General features: G+C 37.0%; 1 protein-coding gene across 2 annotated transcripts in view; it reads right to left on the bottom strand.

The window, feature by feature from the left end:
* Positions 1 to 351: 351 nt before the first annotated feature.
* The window catches only part of ESF1 (ESF1 nucleolar pre-rRNA processing protein homolog), a 31,037-nt gene continuing 11,276 nt past the window's right edge, over positions 352 to 20,112 (bottom strand). For both annotated transcript variants that reach the window (XM_071422285.1, XM_071422294.1), the window contains exons 9-14: positions 15,396 to 15,557; positions 8,648 to 8,769; positions 7,355 to 7,445; positions 2,597 to 2,664; positions 1,775 to 1,921; positions 352 to 1,623 (exon numbers count right to left, since the gene is read on the bottom strand). In XM_071422285.1, the coding sequence (XP_071278386.1) occupies positions 1,324 to 1,623; positions 1,775 to 1,921; positions 2,597 to 2,664; positions 7,355 to 7,445; positions 8,648 to 8,769; positions 15,396 to 15,557 (890 nt within the window). In that variant the 3' untranslated portion in view covers positions 352 to 1,323. The remainder of the gene's footprint in view (positions 1,624 to 1,774; positions 1,922 to 2,596; positions 2,665 to 7,354; positions 7,446 to 8,647; positions 8,770 to 15,395; positions 15,558 to 20,112) is intronic.

Raw genomic sequence — 20,112 nt, 5'->3', positions numbered from 1 at the left:
TTTTGGCACACAAAACTATGTGGCTTTTGGAGAGCAGCTTTTGTCTTCCACATTACCAGGTGCTTCCTATTCTGTTGGACAAAACTACAAGGAAATAACACGCACTCCACAAACCCTCAGGAAATCTTTGGATTTCTTTCACAGATTTTAACCTGAAGTCCAAATCCAAGTTGCCTTTCTTTTTTTTTTTTTGTTTCATTTCAAGCCCTTGTTATTCTTGACAGTGCTGAACTGAACCAAGGAGATTCCTCAAAGTACTTTTCTTCTTCTCAGATGGCAACTTGAAGTAGGACAGACTGATTTGAGAGAAAAGGAGGGTGTTGTTAAAAAAAAGAGGACTGCAACAGGATCTTGGCTTGTGCATTATATGTATTAGTTTTTGCACTGATCACAAGTATTCAGATATAATCTTTATTTAGCTGTTTGTCAGTATAACAAAATCTTTAAGTACATAAGGCATAGTTTATAGAAATAGTAGTGGGGTGAAACAACATGTTTTCTAAAATTGGATCGTCAAGATGTGCCTTTGATTTTTTTCCTTTCCCCCTCCCCACCCCCCCTTTTTTTTAACACTTGCAATGCTGGAAGACTTTGTATAAGTATTATATTCATGGAAATGTAATAACAATAAGAAAAAGTTTATTTTGATCTAATTTCATTTAGGTGTGAAAGAAAAAAAACACAGCTAGTACACAAAATTCTTTTGGGCCAATTTAAAATATTTATTTCAAAAAGATGTTAATGAAATACTTCTAAATGGCAATATTTCCATGAATTAGTTCTATGACCTTCAAGTATTTAAAGGAGAAATTAATAGAGCATTTATGCAATATTTTAAAAATCTACAAAAAACTTGTATACAAAATTTCTTCCATTTGTAGTTATATTATTACCTTCTTTATCAGGACAGGTATGTTTTACAGACTTCTGTGGGATTAAAGACTTTAAAACCACTTAGTTTCAGCAATAAACCTCTGCAGAATAGTTTTTATTATTTATAGATAAACCCATAATTATGATGGTTTTTAGCCATCTTCAGCACTTCTATTATTTTTAAGAGATGACATGATACAAACCAAACCACCCCAAAACCATCATTTCCTTACATATGTGCAAAACAGTATTTGTTGTGGAAAAGAAAAGAGTGACTATAAGAAAAGAGTGACTGTTAGTCTGAACACTTCACAATTCACCAACATAGTTAATGAATTTTCAGGACATTTTGGGTGGACAGGAATTAGAGCAGGTCACAGTAACTTGAACAGATGTCTCCAGTTAGCAGGGCTTGGACTAAAGTAATGGCTGAGTAAAATCAGAGTTCAGTTATTTGAATTTCTGCTTTTTCCGTGCCTGAAACTCTTCAGTTTTATGTTTGACAGACTTGATTAGCATTGACAGGGCAGGATCTATGGCTTTCTTGGCAACCTCTCCTTTCTTTGCCATCTTCTTCTCCAGGCCCTTGTTTGCCTCCTTCAGATCTTGCTCCTTTTCTTCTCTTCGGCGAGCTTTCTCTTCCAGGATCTTTTCTACTGCTTTTGTCTTTTTGAAATTTGGATCTGAAGGATCCAAATTAAACAGGGGAGAAGTAAACATGGCTTGGAATCTTGTATCAGCAACATTAACCTGAATGGAGTAAAGAAGCATTTATTTTAGGTGAACTTTTCCCATGACAGCAAAGCTTTTAAGCCTAATAAAACATGAACTGCTTCAGAAGTCACAGCTCATGAGATTGCTGGAACTGCTCCAGTCACAAAGTCAAGAAGTTCACAATTACCTGGAAGTCATCTTCTAGTAATTCTTTCCTTTTCATAAGAAGTTTCTTTTTCTTCTTGCTCAGATTCTGTTGTTCTACAATCTTTTTATAATTAAAATGTTTTCTGGTGTCATCCTCATCATCCATCATCAGTAGGGCCATTTCAGCCTGTTACAAAATAAAAAAGTCCACATATACAATGAAACTTTTCTATGAAAAAATTCAGCATGTCATTAATAAAGCCTGTATGAGTCTACATTTATTTAAATAAGTTGAAATAGGGTCATCAGAGCAGTATTATTTCACCCATAAAAACATTCTTTTATCATTTTGAGGTATAGTATTAATACAAATTGATTTCCTTCTTATTAGATATAAAATGAATGCAAATATGCATATTCAATTTTCAAACACAGTAATAATCTCATCTGAAAATTGTACCCCAGTACTTAGAAATAACTGATGGATACAATTTAATGCTGGTATTCATATAGCAAAATAAAAATTAACATATCTGGATTTAAGTAATTCCTTTAGTTAACTTGTGCTGAGAAAGGATAAAAAGAAAACACAAAATAGCAAATAACTCAATCTTCAAGGACAAAAATAGACAGGACAAGGTTTGAACTCACAAACAGTTCATACAATACTGATGTTAAAAAAATAAAAACTTGGCACTGCCCAACACACAAACTTCTTGGAAGCTTTTGTTCCAAAAGCTCTCACTATTAAAATAGTCTAGTTTTATTTTACTGCCATCCTATGAAATTCTGCAGTTCCACTCACAAACACACACCAAATACTTGCAGAATTCATGCAATGCAACATTTTACATCACTTTACCTTCTGTTTTTCAACTTCATCTTCATCTTCTGAGGTACTTTCTACTGATTCTGGCTTCTTCTTTAAACCTAATGCAAATGCAGGGCATGAACTGATTTATCCGAGCTTATGCATGAGGGCATCATTTACCTATAGCTAGAACTTCTAAGTAAATCTCATTTTCTTGCACTCAGTATTTGAATGTCAGATGTGGAAAAAGGCTGCAAAGTTAAGAATAACCAAGAAGACTTAAAGCAATAAAAATGCACTGAATAGTTGTTCAGTTTAAGGAGGCAGCAACATTCCATACAGTAAAACCATGGTTTTACTGTAGAGGGAAGTATCACAATAGTGCAGGCAGAGCCATGACATCACACCACTCCCAGGGCATTTTCTAGTGGAAATTAAAATATGATTGACTCTGCTCAGACTGAATATCGTTCTGAGGAAGCTCCCCTGCTCCCTTAGCATTCAGATACACAGTGCTGCTAATGACAGACATAATGAACAGTAACAGCATAAGACATTAGCCAAACCTCACTTCTAATGAAAACAGACTTGTTTATAAATCCTACAATATCAAATTATTCTCTTCGGAATGCCTGTAGATCTTGATCAAAAAAAAGGCAGGAAAAGCAGAAGGTTTCCTGACCTGAACCACACACTCTGACTCTCTGAGCTTGGAATGACATTCCCAGGCAATTTTCTGCAGTCCACTGGGGGTACTCTTAGGGAAGATATTTGGGTTCATTTTGTTAGGACAGGTTTGTACTCAGACTAGGAATACAGACATGCCAGACACATGTCAAGTTATATCACTAAGGATACTCTGGAAGAGGATGCATTTCTTGAGAAAGGCTTTTTTCTGCCTTGACTATTCCCTTGACTATTTCTACATGGATTCCAAAGTGGAAATGGATTTCCAGAAGAAACAAACCACCACCATGAAAAAATAAACTATCCTGATGCACAATGTCATCAGCTGAAAAACTAAACTATTGATTTAGTAGTTCCAGAAAATGTGCAGGGATATCAAGATTCAGATATCACATTGTTACCTAAATTACACTATTTAAGTCACTGTGTAGAAGGGAGAAGTAAATGTCTTCTGTAGGCCTCCAACAACCATAGAATCTTTCCAACTTTCAGAAAAGGAGCACAGAGATAAAATTGGAGACAATTATATAAGAAGTTAGATCAATAAATTTCTTTTCTTTGTACATATTTCCCAAAGGAAAGTCATTCAAGTCACCTTCCCTCCTCTTTCACTCTATGGGGAATCACAGAAGTGATCCTTATGCCTTCAGAGCATTCTGTGGCTGCAGATGGGGCTGACAAGGAGTTGGTATCAAACTGAGCTCTTCTCCATGAAAATAAATATATTGGCAAACCCTTTATTTCTTACTTTCACTATGCAGCTAGTAAAACCAGCTTGGGACCTAAAATCACCCTTGGGACTCAAAAATCTATATAATACTGAAAATGGTTCTGCCTGAAAATCCACAAATGCATCATTTTCTGTATTATTAACATACTCCTGCTACAGTCCCTCCTCTTCCCACATACATTCTGTAGCCCCACCACACACACTTGTTGCACACTTATGGCAAACTGATTGCAATCCCTCAGATTTTTCCTAGCACTTCAGCCCACTGCCAGCTTTTAATCAGATTTGTCCCACCTACATCAGTGTGACACAGAACTAAATTGGTAGCTGCCACCAGGCAGTGTAAGAAGTGTCCAGTTTCTGCTGTAATTCCCACTCAAGCTGCCATTTGACTCTTTCTCAGCTCAAGAATTTTGTTTGCAACATTAACTTTGCACATCAACAACTTTGCAGCTGGCAGTAAAAGCTAATCAGACCTTTGGGACTTCAGACACAGAAACTGACCCCAAATCAAAAACTTCTCTCACAAGACCTCTGCCTTATTCAGAAACTTGAGTCAGTCTCAGAAGCCTTGCAAAGACACATGGTAAATTAATCTTTTCATCTACTTTTATCTTTCAAGTACAGGTTCTACAGCTATACTCTGATTTTGTTGTTAAGCTCTTAAGTCCTTGCACTCATACTGCTCCCTTCCAGCTTTAAAGAGTCATCAGTTCCTACATACATCATAAATTAGATCACAAGAAGGCATCTAATGGTTTGGAACTAATAGGAGTTACAATAATGTGTGGAGAATTCCTCAAAGGTTCAACAGAAACTATGTTTAATGGTCTAATGTGTTCTGAAACTGTTCAGTGATCCCCAAAAGCAGGGCCTTGCTCTCATGTTAATAAGCAATTACACTATTTAGCCATTAATTTTTCAACAGTTTAAGCTACAAGAATCATTTTGCCTCCCTTTTCTAAGACCCCATAGAAGCTGATGCAGTTACAGTGAAACTGGCCAAGCCAAACCCAAGTCTTACAAGGCTTTTTGAAACAGTATGGGCATCAGTGTAAAATGAAAAATGACCATTTTTTTTTTTCCTTGACAATATGAAACTAGAGTCAAGCTTCTAGAATGGATCATCAAGGCTCATGTATCTGCAGCATCTGACATTTTAGTCTGTGGTACTATTAAAAAGTCACATGAAAACTGTGCAAAGCAAGTACTACCATGAACCCCACACAGAGAGCTTTTGGGCACAGCAGGCACAGAGAATTTGTTCTACCCTGCCTCTCCCAAGGTGAAGCAGCCACAATGTAAGAATCATTTCCTGCTTATCAGGAACAAAGACATACCTGAGGAACATATGCTTCAGTGAACTTCCCATAAATTCTAGTTTTCCTTGCACAGCACTCAGAGCTTTTAGGCCCTTGGTCTAGCATCTCCTTATACTCTTGCTTCCCTTCAATTGCCTCAGCTTTTGACAGAAACCAAGCTACACAAGACCCATGCATGTTACAGCCAACAAATGAATCCAGCACTACTGCACCCTCAGCTTCTGCACTGGTCCACGTAAGTCTGCAAATAAACCCTGTCATATGCTTTTTCAGCATAATCTAAAATAATCTGACAGTCAATTTAAGGGTGAAATTTCAATCTTCCAGGGGAATTGTGAAAGGCTTGTGAAAAATGATGGTCATTTAAGTTGCCTGTACCCTAAATACAAAGTTGGCAGAACTACAGCCAAGTTCAAAGATGACTGTAACCCATTTTCCCTCACTGGATAAGTTGTGCTTAAAAGCAACCCCAACTATGAGACAGAGGCTGTTCTGGGTAAACTTGGTGAATGCCAAAGTTGTGCTGTGTAATTTCCATTAAAATGTAAACTGGCTCACAGCCAGCCACTGTATTGTCCCTTTAGAACTTCCCCAGGGCTAACCACGTCCTGGTTTTCTCCTGTATCTCAGTAATTATCAGCAATCTTGAAGACAAAAGCTTCACTTTCTTAACTTTTATGTGTATTTAACTATCCTCAAAGACTCCACAAACATTAAAGTCTATTCTCCATGTCATGGACAAGGTTTAAAAATGTGCAGATAAGCTCATTCTCTGCTGAGCCCCTTAAGGACACAACTTCTCACATAATGCAGAAGAAAACATTTCTTCAGAGATTTCACAGAGAACATCACACATCATATGAGAGTACCTAGGTAATCTTGGTATTAAAGAACAATTAAACAATTTGGTGGAAGGAATGGTTATCTTTACCATTAATTCCTTCAGCCTATACACCCTGAAAGCATGGCAGAAAACAGCACTGCATGACACTTTGGACTGTGGTGTTTTTTTCTAAAACATGGACAGGACTCACTCTACTGCTCTGCATTTCAGATTATTAAGTACAAAAGCATCCAGATTTGGGGGGTTAGTTATTTATTTTATTCTAAGATAGATTTTAATATTCAGGACAGAAGCCTGTGCTGGAAAGTATAAAATTAAAAGTAATTTACCCTTTTTAAATGGAACTTGGATCTGCACTACTATGCTCAAAAAAACCCCAACCAAACAACAGACTGGCAATATGAGTAAATCAGTTGCTACCTTCTTTATGTTTGTTTTCTTCTTTTGTTTTTATGTAATTTTTCTTCTTTTACCATACAGTAATATGAGCCACCCTTAGGATCTGGCTCCCAAAAGTATGGAACATCAGAAACTTACCTTTATTGATTTTACTCAGCAAAATCACTCAAAATAAATTTGCTGTTACTATGGCAAAAGCTAATTTAAACATCAGAATAAAAAGCTTGTAAAATGGTATCCTAAAAATCTAAACTGGGCAAGTTATTTTCTAAAATATTACATTTCATTATTGGGATTTCTTAGCAGCCAAGAGTACTCCAGTAAAAATGTGTATCAGACTAAGAAAAAAGTGATTTCTTCTCAAAGACAACTTTGTTTATGATGCAAAAACATTTGACATTTTTGCAACTGACCCAAGCTTCAAAGGGACCCATATATATATCTCATATATATATATATATATATCTCATATATATATATATATCCCATATATATATCTCATATATATATATATCTTCCTAAATAAAAATACTTCAAAAGCAATGGAGCTCTTTTCTCCAGAATACTTAGGGGAGCAGCTTGTTTTTAACAGCCATCCCCAGAAACTGGATAACTCATGGTCTCTGGTGAAAGCCAAGAGAATATTCCTTACCATTCCATGTATTACAATACTCATAATTTTACAGGAATAGCAATTTTAGGCAAATAACACCTACTTCATTTAATTCTGAACATTCTATCTCTGTGCTCAGCCCAGCCTTTGTTTTGGAAACTCAGTATTTAACAAAAGGGCAGATTTACTCGAGAAGTTGCCTGTCTTGACTGACCTGTTTTCTCAAATTCTTCAGCAAAGTAGGGGTCATTGAGATCAACATCAGGTGGAAGTTCATCTTCACTCTCTTCTCTCTCAGCAGCAGCCTGTAACAAAGCACAAACATTATTTCAATCACCATTTGATTATTTCAACACTATTTCAATCAATCAACTATTTAAGTTTTGCTGGAATGAGATATTCTGTTAGTAGCTATGAAGATGAAAAATGAAATACTGTACATGGATCATCAAAAAACCAGAGCACAGTAAAAACTGATAGTCATTGACAATGATAGAAATTGACAATTTCAAGCCTCTTTCATACATTTTATTAGGCATATCCCCAAACTGTGATACATCAGACAACCATTTCAACAAAATTACAGGATCAGCACTGTTATGTCCTTACTTTATGTTTCACAAAAGCTATGCTTGGGGACAAATTTGAGTAAGAAAGTTCATTTTGCACTGCAGACTTCAAAAAGCTGGAGTTCAGATTTAAAAGAACAAATTTTCTTACTGGTAGTAGTGTGTCATACACCTTGCTCCTTGACCTAATTTATCAAACTGGACAAGCATGTCAAGCTAGAGAAAGTTGTTCTGCTACTGAACAGTGCTGCTTGCTCCATTTTGAGCACTTATCAGCTTAAAGAACTTACTCATCAAGTGTCAGTTAAAATTAATGGACATGGACAGAGTAACTCAAGGTGTAGAGTTTACTCTTAGAAGTGTAATTCAGCAATGTGAGTTACACTGGAAGTAATTTAAGACTTTAGAAAATCTAGATTCTGCATGCCACATGCTTTTTTTTTTTTCTCCTGCAATTTGAAATTTGACTTGCTCTTTGCAGCTATTAATTCTTTGCTATTACAGGTTTGGGAAACAAGTCTGAATTATTTTAGCCCCAAAATTTCCAAATTATCATTGTCATAACAACTACAATTATCATTGTCATAACAACTTTGAATTGATATGCACACAGGAGCAAAAAGACCATTTCTAATGCATTAAAAATGCAAATTAAAGCCAATTATTATTATGACTAATTTATCTTTACAGCAGCACAAGTAGATAAAAGGTGTTTTGTGTAAGCATATGTATGATCAGCAGTATGAATATCCTTTTCCTCTGTAGGTTTGATGAAGTCCTCCCAGTACTTCCACATGAGTGACCACTGAATATTCTAACCTTAAAATAGCACTGGCAGCTGGACAATTTATTTTGTTTATCTGAATCAAACATTAACAACAAATAAGAAAAGAAACAACAACTCCCCCTCAAATGGCCAATATAAACATATAAAATACCTTTCTCTTTTTCTTAAGCATTCTTTTTTCTTTCTTCTTCTCTAGATATTTTTGCCATGGAGTCAGGTTATCTTTTCCCTCCAACCTGTTTTTGACCATTTCTTCAGCACTTTCTTTGAGGCCTAGGAAAAAAGCCATATTTTAAAAAATGTGATGAATCTGATTTTTTTTAATGAACTGTTTTCTCCTGTGCAAAAGAGCTATCTAGCTTTTATTCAACAGTCTGTGCAAACATCATAAATATTGCTTAAAAACCCATCTCTATAAAGAAGATTGCTTTACAGGATGTATTTTTCCAAATAAAACATTCCTTCAGTAAAAACTGTACAAGAATCAGAAGAAGTGTTGGCTATGTGGTGTCTGATCCCCAGCACTCCTGCTGTTCCTCAGAAAGGTCTCCTCTCCAGACATGCAATTGTGCAGTCTACAGATGCACAATAAAACCAACAGACATACACAGAGCCCTTATGTTTAAGGCACCACACCATCATTAGTTAAAATTCTGAATTAGTTACGTTGCTGAAGCTTTGCCTCTGTGACAATGCTCTGACAATGCTGTAGGATCTCTGCTGAACACTGTATTTTTCATTTTAGAAAAGTAAACCCTATAGAAGTGCAACACATGTGGCTCTTAATAATTCTGGCCTAACAGGATCAGACAGTTAAGTTTGCATGTGTGAGTTAGGTTTACATTAAATTCTGTAATTTAGCACAGACATCTACTGTTTCCATGCCCAACACTTTCATCTGCATAAACAAGTGTGTCCTAACCTTTAAGCTTTTTGTAAACAGAAGAGAATGAAGTTTTCTATAAGAATGCATATTTAGAGTATTCAATGATGGAGGAACATCACCTTAAAAATAAATCCATTAAATATCTGAAGCATTCCCATGTAGAATACTTAAAATCAGAATATGCACTTCATTTAAAAGCAATGTTCTAGTTTTGGTAAAAAGTTCCATACGCATCAAGAATACTTTTCTAAAATTCATTGCATCACAGAGCACTTGGATGTTATGAGGATGAAAACTGATTTCAGATGCACCTCATAAATGTTCAGCCCACTCTTCAGAAGATGGGCACTTGCAAAAAAAAGAATTCATGATCTAAGGAGATTAAGTGACTTTAATGCAATACACTGGAGCACAATTCATTCAAAGAAATGGAATTGACTTTCCTGGTAGGAGGTAACAGCCTGGGCAATGAAGTCTTTTTCTCCTACCTGCAATTCCTTGTTTCATTCACTAAAACTTTGTTTTTTACTTTGGCAATAAATCAGATATCCTACAGGTAACATTGTCTCCCACAAAATGACTGAATTTTCTTGGGAATTTGTAGGAATCCTGTTTCTGTTTCACTCTCCAAGCCTGATATTTATTGTGTCTTCCCCAGTCCTACTTCTGGTGGTCTCCCTTCAGCATTCTCTTCTGCCACACCAGTCCAGCCCTGACCTAACCACATCCTACTCTCCCAGCCCTCATCCCAGTTTTATTGCTTAGAAATCATACTCAGACCTCTCCAGATGCCCTAGACTAGATCCCATTCTTTCTCCCAGATTTCTCAGTTGCCAAGTCCCCATTCCTCATCATTCCTTCCAGCTCTCCTCAGTATGGAGGCACTGAAAACAATGATTGTGGTGGAATAAACAGGGCAGCTTTCATGGACAGCTCTAGCCATCCCCAGAAGAGCAGGCAGAACATTTTTTCTGAAAAACTGCAAACACTAATCTCTGTTTTTGAGTTCATTGACACTCCAAAAATCATTTCAAGGCTGGGGAGCTGGTTACAACTTGTCTGAAATATGAAGTGTGGACAAGATCTAAAATCATATTAAAACCATAGGATCATAGGAGGAAAAGAGTGGAGCAAAAACAAGATAAAGGATCCTTCTACTACTCTGGAAAGGTGCCAGAATGAACAGTAAGTGGCAAACTGTCACAGCCACAAAAATTGGGTACTTAACCAGCAAACAAATCAGAGCCACGAGAAAGGAAGGATTTTGCATAGATTGACTAAAAAACATGCCAGTAAGAAACTGTCATACAAGAAGAAATATTTGGTTATCTTCAAAGTCCATGAAAGCAGAGTCATCAGCTTCCTTGAAACTGAACCACTATAACTTTGAATACTTTGTAGTACTTTTATGGAAAAAATTACTGGTCAGGTAACAACCTTGCAGATTCTCTTTGAAGATAGTAAATACAGAATTAAAAATATATATATATGTCACATCTCCAGCAAAAGAGAGACCCAAAATCTGAAAGGAAGTTACAGTATTTCTGATTTATTTGCCTGGAAAATTGAATCATTTGATCCATCTGGCACTGAAGAACTTGGAGGAAAATCCAACCCTTTCTTGTGGTATTTGGCAGTCTCATGAAAGGCATTAGAGTTTCTCCACAGATTAGAATGGCTTAGAAACTACTGTCCAGACCACTTCCCGAGCATAAGAGTGTACTTAAGTGGTCAAAAGGATTTTGATTCCAGAAAGTGAAAGGAACTGTCTACTTTAGGTAGAAATACTAGCTGGCCATAGAAAGGTCTAACTTATATACCCTTATTGACATAATTTTTTATTTCGAATTAATGAATCAATAGTTTTATTTAATCTTCACAAAAGAGGGCAAGGAAAGAGGGGAAAAAGGTCATCTATATTAGCATGCAATAAAATCATACTTCAGGTAAAGGATTAAACATATTGTAAATACTACAGCAAACCTAAACACACTTCTGTTCACACTGGTGGGGCACAAAGATTTGGGTGCAGGCAGAATTTTTACTTCTCCAAACACTCAATTCTGAAAACTCATGGAAGTTTAACAGCCTGCAACTATCACTGTTATTAGAGGCTAAAAAGGTACATTTCTGTTCTCAGGAAACCTAAACAAGCAAGTTAATCTTGTGTGTAATGCCTCACCAGAAGAATGAAACACCTTGTTGCAGGTAGCTGAAAGGAAGAGCAAATAGAAGTATTCTGATAACATTAGAATTTGTCACCTCCAAAGACAAAATATTTCAAGTCAGCCAAATTTTGCTAAGCAGTAAAACTGCCTGTGAGAACCCACCACAGGTAGCAGCTGTCAGGTGTGAGCCCCCCACAGCTCAGCACATGCTGCAGGAGCTGAGGCCTCTCCAGGAAGGGACACACTCAGCAGTGACCCAGATGGAGTCTAATAAATATTTCCTATGGAAATATTTCCTATGGAGTCTAAATAAATATTTCCTACGAGCCTTTCTGCGCTCAACATCACCTCTAACTGTACACTTGGGCTTTACTATGTACTTTAAGGACACCACAGCCTTCTATTCTACTTCTGACCAAAACAAATTTGAAATTTTGCTCTAAGCCTAGCTAAATATTTACATCTCGTTCTTCCCAAAGGAAAAGTTTTGAAGTTCAAAAAACGCCCCCAAAAACTTGGCTGAATATCATCAAGAAAATGCAGTTGTGGTCTTCTCTCTTTTCACTTTCTAAGGGGAGCTTTGGGAGCTGGATAAGGATTCATAGTAATTGTTGCTTAAATCAGATATGATTAAGAAAACAGATGGATGCTTGAATATAACACTGATTTTGTGCCTAGAAGAAACAGACCAAAGAGAGTTGGAACTACATCTAATTTATTTTTGCTGGCACGGTGGTTTATTTAAAACTATTTTGATTCAAGAATAACTGAATCACTGACAAAGTATGCTTTCTATAACCATGTGTAAATAACTCTGCCAAAACTCAAAATTTTAAATTAATTCAAATATCTGCCTTTCAACTGAAAAACTTCCTAGATTTAACTGTTGTAATTCTTCCATGTATTAAACATTTGGACAGGAAAAAGATTTTGCAATAAGTCAAGCACATTAAGGCAGAACATGATAATAAAAATATTTCAACAGACATAATCTAGTTCTGAAAAAAATTAAGGAGTCTTCAGAGAATACAACAAAAACTATTTGTGAATGCCCAGAATGCTCCAACTAAACAGAAATGATTTTGAAATTTAAAAGAGCACATTTGTTCAAGAAAAAAAAAACATAACTATCCTCCCTCCCATAAGGAAGCACAGCTTCAAGCATGTATAAATTGCCAGAGCTATAAACTACTGTGCAGCATGTACAGCCTATGCTCCACAATACAAAAATAAATATATAAAAGAGTAACCCCTTCAGGTGTGCAGGACCTCTTCATCAAATGCTGCCTGAAATAAGTAATGGCTGAATTTTTTGACTCAAAAGCAAATTTAAGACACCCATTTTCACTTTTATGACTTGTGTTTTAGACAAAACTGTATTGCAGGGGCCAATAGCCAGAAGTGGCACTGCTGCCCTTGTGGAGGGGAACAGTGTCCAAAAAAGGCAAGTGATCACTTCTGTGATTTCCAGAACCTCTGCTCTTCAATAAACCTCTCATTTTTCAGGGTAAGAAATGAGGAAATGTTAACATATACTGTAAAATCACAGTTGCTAAATTAACATCAAATACTATAAACTAGCCATGTAAAGTTCATTGTGCACACATGCACATTGAACCTAAAATTGTATGAACAAACCTGACCCTGTGCATGGACATCCAGCTAAATTTAGACAAAAATCAGTCAAATTCATCAAGATGGGGGGGTTTATTTGGTTGTTTGCGTTTTTTTACCATCCCTCCCTCAAAAGAGATAAGGACATAGCAAAAGTCCTAGGAATCCTACAAGAAGCTGCAGTAGGGAAAGGGTTGGACTAGGTGTAAGGATGTAACAAACCAAATTTTCTAAAGTCAAGTTCCATTGCAAAGAAACAAGAGCCCATGCAACACAGACCTGGATTCCATCTCTACTACAGTTAATACCCCATTGCCACTAAATGTGAATGCAATTTACTCATAACATGCAAGGTACAGTCTTAAGGACAGCCTCTTGGAAAACTTCGTGCTCTCTCAGGGCAAGCAAGGCTAAAGAGTTTCCTTTGGTCTCCCTTAAAACAATTTTCCATCTCCTAAAATGAATGGCTTACTTTAGATTCCTGAACATGTTACCACATTAAGTTGCTCAAACTTTTATAAATTTACAGGACTTCTTTCATACAATTTTCAAAATTCTTCAAAAAACAGAATGAATAATAAACAAAAAACCCTCCAAACGTGTTTTCCAAAACCAACACAAAAAAATAGTTACTTTAACAACACCTAAATACAAACATATATAAATACAAAACACACTCCTAGCAGCAATTGATTCCCCTGTGGTTTCCATCTTCACTCTGAAAGGTGGCAAAACAACAAATCTCTGTAGAAGTCTTATAAAGCTACCTATCTATGAAAGCTCCTTGGCCTTGAATGCTCAGTGACACAATGAATTAACTACTGAGTGAGCAACATTGTGAATGCAAGTACTGACATGCTGTGGACAGATGGAGTACAACACTGTGTCAGTGAGCTCTTGTCCTGGCTGCATGATACATGCTTTTCCAAAAAGGTTTTGACAGAATTCATGCCAGAAATTATTGAAATTATAAAAGCATGATTGAAAGCACACAATTTTTAATGCCCATGTATCCTTTTGAATACAGGTCTGATGAAGAAACAGGAATAAAATTGTTCTGTTCAGTTATGTCCGTTTCAGTGAACCATCAGAAACCAGAATATTTCAAACCAAGCAGAACTTCTATTCAGAAGTTACCTGAGTTACAACTCAGAATAATATTTGTATAAATCATATCATTAGATATGCATTCCTAGCTGGGATTAACCCATCAGCAGTGAAGGGCCTGGATCCTGGCATGTGTCTGGTCTTGCTCCATGCAGTAACAGAACAGGGCTGTGTCCTGACATAGGCTGCAGTGCCATAGCTGCTCCCAAGAAGGGAATGTCATTTCCTACTTTCAGCTGCACATTTAACCCTCTGAACATTTGCCTATTTGACATGCTAACTCAGTGGAAAATATCCAGATTTTTTCTTTTCCAGAGTAGTTCTGTTACTTTAGCAAACAAAATTAGGCTTTCAGAGATGTACCAAGTGGCAGGGCTGGTACAGGCAGTCAGAATGAGCTCTGGGCCAGGATCAAGTTGATGCCACAGTGCAAACCTTTCCCTCTGTGGATGTAGTGAGCTATTAAACTGGCTCACTGCACCTCACAGAAAGCATTCAGTCTGAGTGGCTTTTTGTCACAAAGCAAAAAGAGAACTAGGCACTCATGCACGGCTCTCCAGATGAGTTATGCTGGGATGCTACATGGCTAAGTTACCTTTCACTGATTTCCAGGTGTCAATCTGGATGTCACTGTTCCTCAGCCATTCCTCATAGCTTGCCTTCTCCAGAGCAGTTTCACTGGAAGGTCAGACTTCTTCCTCTTTGCTCCCCCACATCTTTAGCATTATGCAAGCAACACTTCCAAACCACTCTCCTCTAATTATACACCATGTTTCCAAATCATACTGATTTTCATTTTTAAAAGTGTAAGTATGTTTTATGACTCTATAGCAAACACATGAATTCTACTTAAAAAACATCTATAAAGTGATAATTCAAAAAGCAAGTACAAAAAATCCTGGCAAAAAATGATCTATAAAAAGAAACTTACAGCTGAGGAACTGAGTCCAGTCATGTTATTTCTTCTATTTCCCTCTCTGTAAACAATATGGATTTCAATTTATGGGGAAAAAAGGGTTTGTTTCTCCTACTATAAATTCAGCACCTTACACTATATCCTTGTCAGCAGACCAAACTGCATATCTGCCAAGGCAGGAAAAGAAAAAAAAAAAAATAAACCCTACCTGGAACCCATTTAATCTCCATTCCTATATCCTTTTCTTCCTGTTTTTTCTCTTTTTCTTGGATGCTTTGCAAAAGTTCTCTGTACTTGGCAATTTGCTCTTCATCATCTTTTTGGCTTTTCCTCGGTTTGTCATCTTCCATTTCATGAGCTACATCACCATCTAGGAGGAGAGAGCAAAGTTATCACAGAGAGCCTCATGAAAATGAGCAACTGAAGTTAATCTTTATGAAATAAACCTAAGATACACAGATTATTTCCAGAAGAAAATATAAAATATTTTCATCTATTATTACCCCACAGAGTAGCCAGTTGAAGAATTCCCTTTTTTATTTAGATGAAATAAAATAGTATCTGAAAAGACAAAAGACAATTTGTCCTGCAAAGGAAATTACTCACTGGAAACACATCCTTCACTGGATTTTAGAATTATTATTTTCAGAGTCCCTTCCAGCAGAGTGGAATGTAAATCTCCAAAACCAGCCCTTTGTGTAGATGGGCATTACCTCTGCTAACTTCCAGTCAGCTGGAACCTCCCTGATTATCCAGGACTGCTCAAAAATGATGGCAAGTGGCTAAGAGCATATGGCATCTGCCAGCTCCCTCAGTACCCTTGGGTGGAGCCCATCTGGCCCCACAGACTTTTGTGTCTCTATTGTGGTGTAGCAGATCACTGACCATTTCTCTTTGGATTAAGGGGGCTTCTTTCTGCTCCCAGTTCAGGTACCCAGAGAACTGGCATTAAAGACTGAGGCAAAGGAGGCATTAGTACTGCAGTCTTTCACTCATTCCTTGTCACAGTGCTTCCCCCTACATCCAGTAAAGGATGGAGATCCTCCTTAGCTCTCCTCTTATTGCAAATGTATTTATATGGACTATTTTTGTCTTCCACAGCAGCAATCGGGTTAATTCCTAGTTTGGCTGTAACCCTTCTTATTTTCTCCCTGCACAACCTCCCAACACCTTTGTAATCCCCCTGAATTGCCTGTGCCTTCTCCCAAAGTTCATGAACCCTTCTTTCCAGCCAAAGCTCTGTTCAGCCAGGCCAGGCTCGTTCCCTGCTGGCTCATCTTTCACATGGCACATGGGGACAAGTCAGCTGCAGCTGCTTTTCTATGTGCCTCATCAGAAGCTGAGATCTAAGAGGGAAGCATCTGCTCATCCAGAAAGCAAAAGGCAACTCTGTTTTGAAGACAAGTAGAAAAAGAAGACATTTGGTTGCTTCTTATTCCTAGTGCCCTGAGAAAGAAGAGGCTGTACTGCATGGGAACTGAAAAAATCCTGAAGCTAAAAGAGGATCCCTAGAACCTGGATAGGCAAGAGGCTACCAGTTTGTATTTATCACTTGTTTTGCTAAGAGAAATTTAAGTGGCAATGCATATTGTCATTCTTTCTCATTTAGACAGAACTTGTATTTCTTCTGTCAAAACTGACAGTTTTAAAAAAAATGTTCAACATTGCCTTCAGAAGAACTGAAGGAGCTTTTAATTCTGTAAGCAAATAAAGCACATTTGACAACAGCTGCAAGAAAGGAAAGTGAGCTGAGTTTGCTCTCAAAGTTTGTTCAGAGTTCAAATAACCTTGTCAGTGGCTTTCAAGTATCAAGCTGTATTGCACAACATCAGGAACCACTTTCTGATGGATATTAAGGCAGCAATACTTTCTGCCAACAGCTTGTTCAAAGGCTTTTTGAACAAAACACACAAACCAAAAAGTTCTGGGGCATTAACTGCTGCACTGCAAGAGAAATACAATCAACCTGGGAAGGAGAAAAAAGGCAAAAACTGATGAAATTTAGAGTATAAAATACAGGCACATTCTTATTGTTTTCAAAAGAAAGTAGTAATAGAAGTGCTAAAATATTTTAAAATAAGGAAGTTCAAATAGCGAGGCTGGTCAGAAATATTCCAATACAACAATTTGTTTTTCAAAGATGACATTAATACCAAATATAACCAAATGCAGAGGTTCAATAAATTAAATCAGTGACTGGCAGCTGAGTTAGCTGAGATCATGTTCTTGTAATCACAGGGTTGTGAGGAGATCATGTTCTTAGTTTAAGAAGAGATTATCTTGCAATAGCTGAGTAAATGATTTTTTTTTTCAAAAACTCAGCCTTAGAAACTAAAGACAGTAGAAAACTTTTAGCAGATATAACATCTGACAAGAGGTCTGCTGCAAAGCTGAATTATTTTAAAGGTGGGGGGGAATTTTATTTCCGTGATGTAATGGCAAAGCAGAAAACTCAGCCACTGACTTGGATGCTGATGGCCATACCATAAAAAATTGCCCTAAATGTCTCAATTTTATTCAGGGTAGTTACTCAAATTCACATAGATAAAAAATAAAAACCAAAATACATACAATGCATGTAGACCCAGAGAATTAAAACCAAAAAGCTTTATACTCCACTGTTCAAGAATCAAGTCTGAGGTAGAGGTTTTTGCACTACAGCACACTATGAAAAATTCAATGTGTTGATGTCAATTGTGAGCCAGAAAATAATGTCAAAGAAAACACTGGGGTTTAACCCCATTTTCCCCACATTCTAAGCACTTCCTGAACAAGGATTTGTGCAAATCCCATTAGTTCATCCCAGTGATAATAAAAAAAATTAAAAATTTAGAATACAAATTTAGAATACAAGAAGAAGAAGTTTATTCAAAGCCTACCAAAGTTGATGCCTTTTCATAAGATTTTTCAGGGAGAAAAGATACTGGAAGAAGAGAATGCAAACAGACAGATAACAGTAAATGAATGCAAACATTGAATTATGGCTTTTTCTTAGATTTTTTTTGCATTTTCCTTCAGGTCTGTGTAGTCTAAGTATTGAGGGCTGTGCACTGGGTGCAGTTTCTAAAGCTGCCCTTGCAAACCAGGTGAGGTTTGTAGCTGCAGCCTTCAAGCAGCTGTCAGTGCAAAGGTGAGCTGGCACCACTGCAGGCACAGCTCTGAGCCAGCCAGACCTCAGGCAAGGTTAACACACTCTGGCAATCAGAGGCAGTCCTGAGCAGGGACTCACTGGCCTGCAAAAGCACAGGGAGATGTGCTCTTCATGTTACTGGACACCTCCAACAGCTGGTATCAACTTCCTAGGAGGAATGCTGCCATGACCCTTCTTGGCCTTACAAGCACCTTTAATTACAAACCAAACCCAACAGCTCCTGTAAACATGCTTTGGAAAAGTATCCAACATCTGCATCAGTTATATCAAGTTTCTGATGTTGTACAGAAAGCAAATAATCAGGTTGTGGTATTTGCATTCTGAAATTCCCATGAAATTCCACCCAGGCTTGGCCAACTCATAAACTGCTAAACCCTCTTGCTGCTTCTTTCCACAGACAATAGTAAATAACCACATGTTCTACTTCTGTCACCCTCCATTTCTTAGCCTTCTGTAATAGCTTTAGCAAATATAAACACATGTGGATACTGTTCATTTTTAAGAGAAAAAGGCTGTACCTTACCGAATAAAATGCTATATATATGCATTTAAATTTATATACTAGTAGTCATGACTTATTGCAACAAATAGATTTCAGAGTTGTAAAAATATTTGAAAACTAGTCTGATTCAATCTAATCTTAATTATTGAAAATAAGATTTAGCAGCATTATTTAAACAAAATTTCCTCCCTCCCTTCCTTTCACTGCACTTGTGTACCTCTGGTGTCAGGACAGCAGCACAAAAGACCTACTGGCTTTGTGGAGTCTTATATTGGAAGTCAAATACCACAGGAGACTGGGCTTCCTGCTCAGATTCCCACTGAGGAGAGCAGGGATCTACATGGAGCTCCTACAAGCCTGGTGGTGTTCAGTGTTTGGACAACTCTTAGGTTTAACTTTTAGTTTTCTCTTTGTGGAGTCACAACTTGGATCCAATGATCCTCATGGGTCCCTTCCAACTCAGGATATTCCATGATTCTATCAAGACCAGCTAATTAAAAAAAGTCCTGTAAAAGTATTTATCATAGAGTCTGTTTCACTGCTTGTATGCTGTGCAAAGCAGAAGAGCAGAAAAGATGTTGCTCTTGTAAAGATTAGAAAACCCAAACAGATTAAAAGCTTAGACATAAACCCCATAATGCTTAATTTGAAGCATATTTAAAATGTCATACACTAAATCACTGGTCCACATTGTCAAAATAGCAGTTATGGGCTGGATTTGATGAATGCCACAAACACTTCCTAACTGGGGTAAATGTACCCAAGTAACAGAAAATTCAGAAGCAATGTAAAGGACAAATTTTGTGCTATGAACCACAACATTCTAGGTCACTGAAATCCTTGATGTTACAGGACTGTTGTTTAACAGTAATACTAACATTCATGGTGCACATATTTTAAGTTGAAAAATTCCATGAAAAAAAATGTTAGAACAGGCCAACAAAAACCCTTTTAAAAATAAAACATTTTAATAAGTTTGAAAAGTACGAATAGAAGTCCAGGACATTTTTTCCTCCTTATCAGACTCCTACATTTCCATTCAAGCAGCTGACATTGATTTTTCCCATTTGTGCATAGCACCACATAATTCTGCTGGATGGAACCCTGACAGATGGAATCCTGTTTTGTATCACATAAGTGAATGGATAAAATGTCAGGAACATATTAAAGACATGACAACATAATTCCTCTATTAGCAACCTACTTTTCAAAACATCATTTGAATCTAGATATTTCCAGATTTAAAATTTATTAGCATGGTAAGATTATTTA

The sequence above is a fragment of the Agelaius tricolor genome, unplaced genomic scaffold (assembly GCF_023055355.1).
Source record: "Agelaius tricolor isolate 1412-34295 unplaced genomic scaffold, bAgeTri1.0.p SCAF_1, whole genome shotgun sequence".
NCBI classification, from domain to species: domain Eukaryota; kingdom Metazoa; phylum Chordata; class Aves; order Passeriformes; family Icteridae; genus Agelaius; species Agelaius tricolor.
The sequence above is the reverse complement of the archived record's forward strand: the minus strand, read 5'-3'. Positions and strand labels throughout refer to the sequence as shown.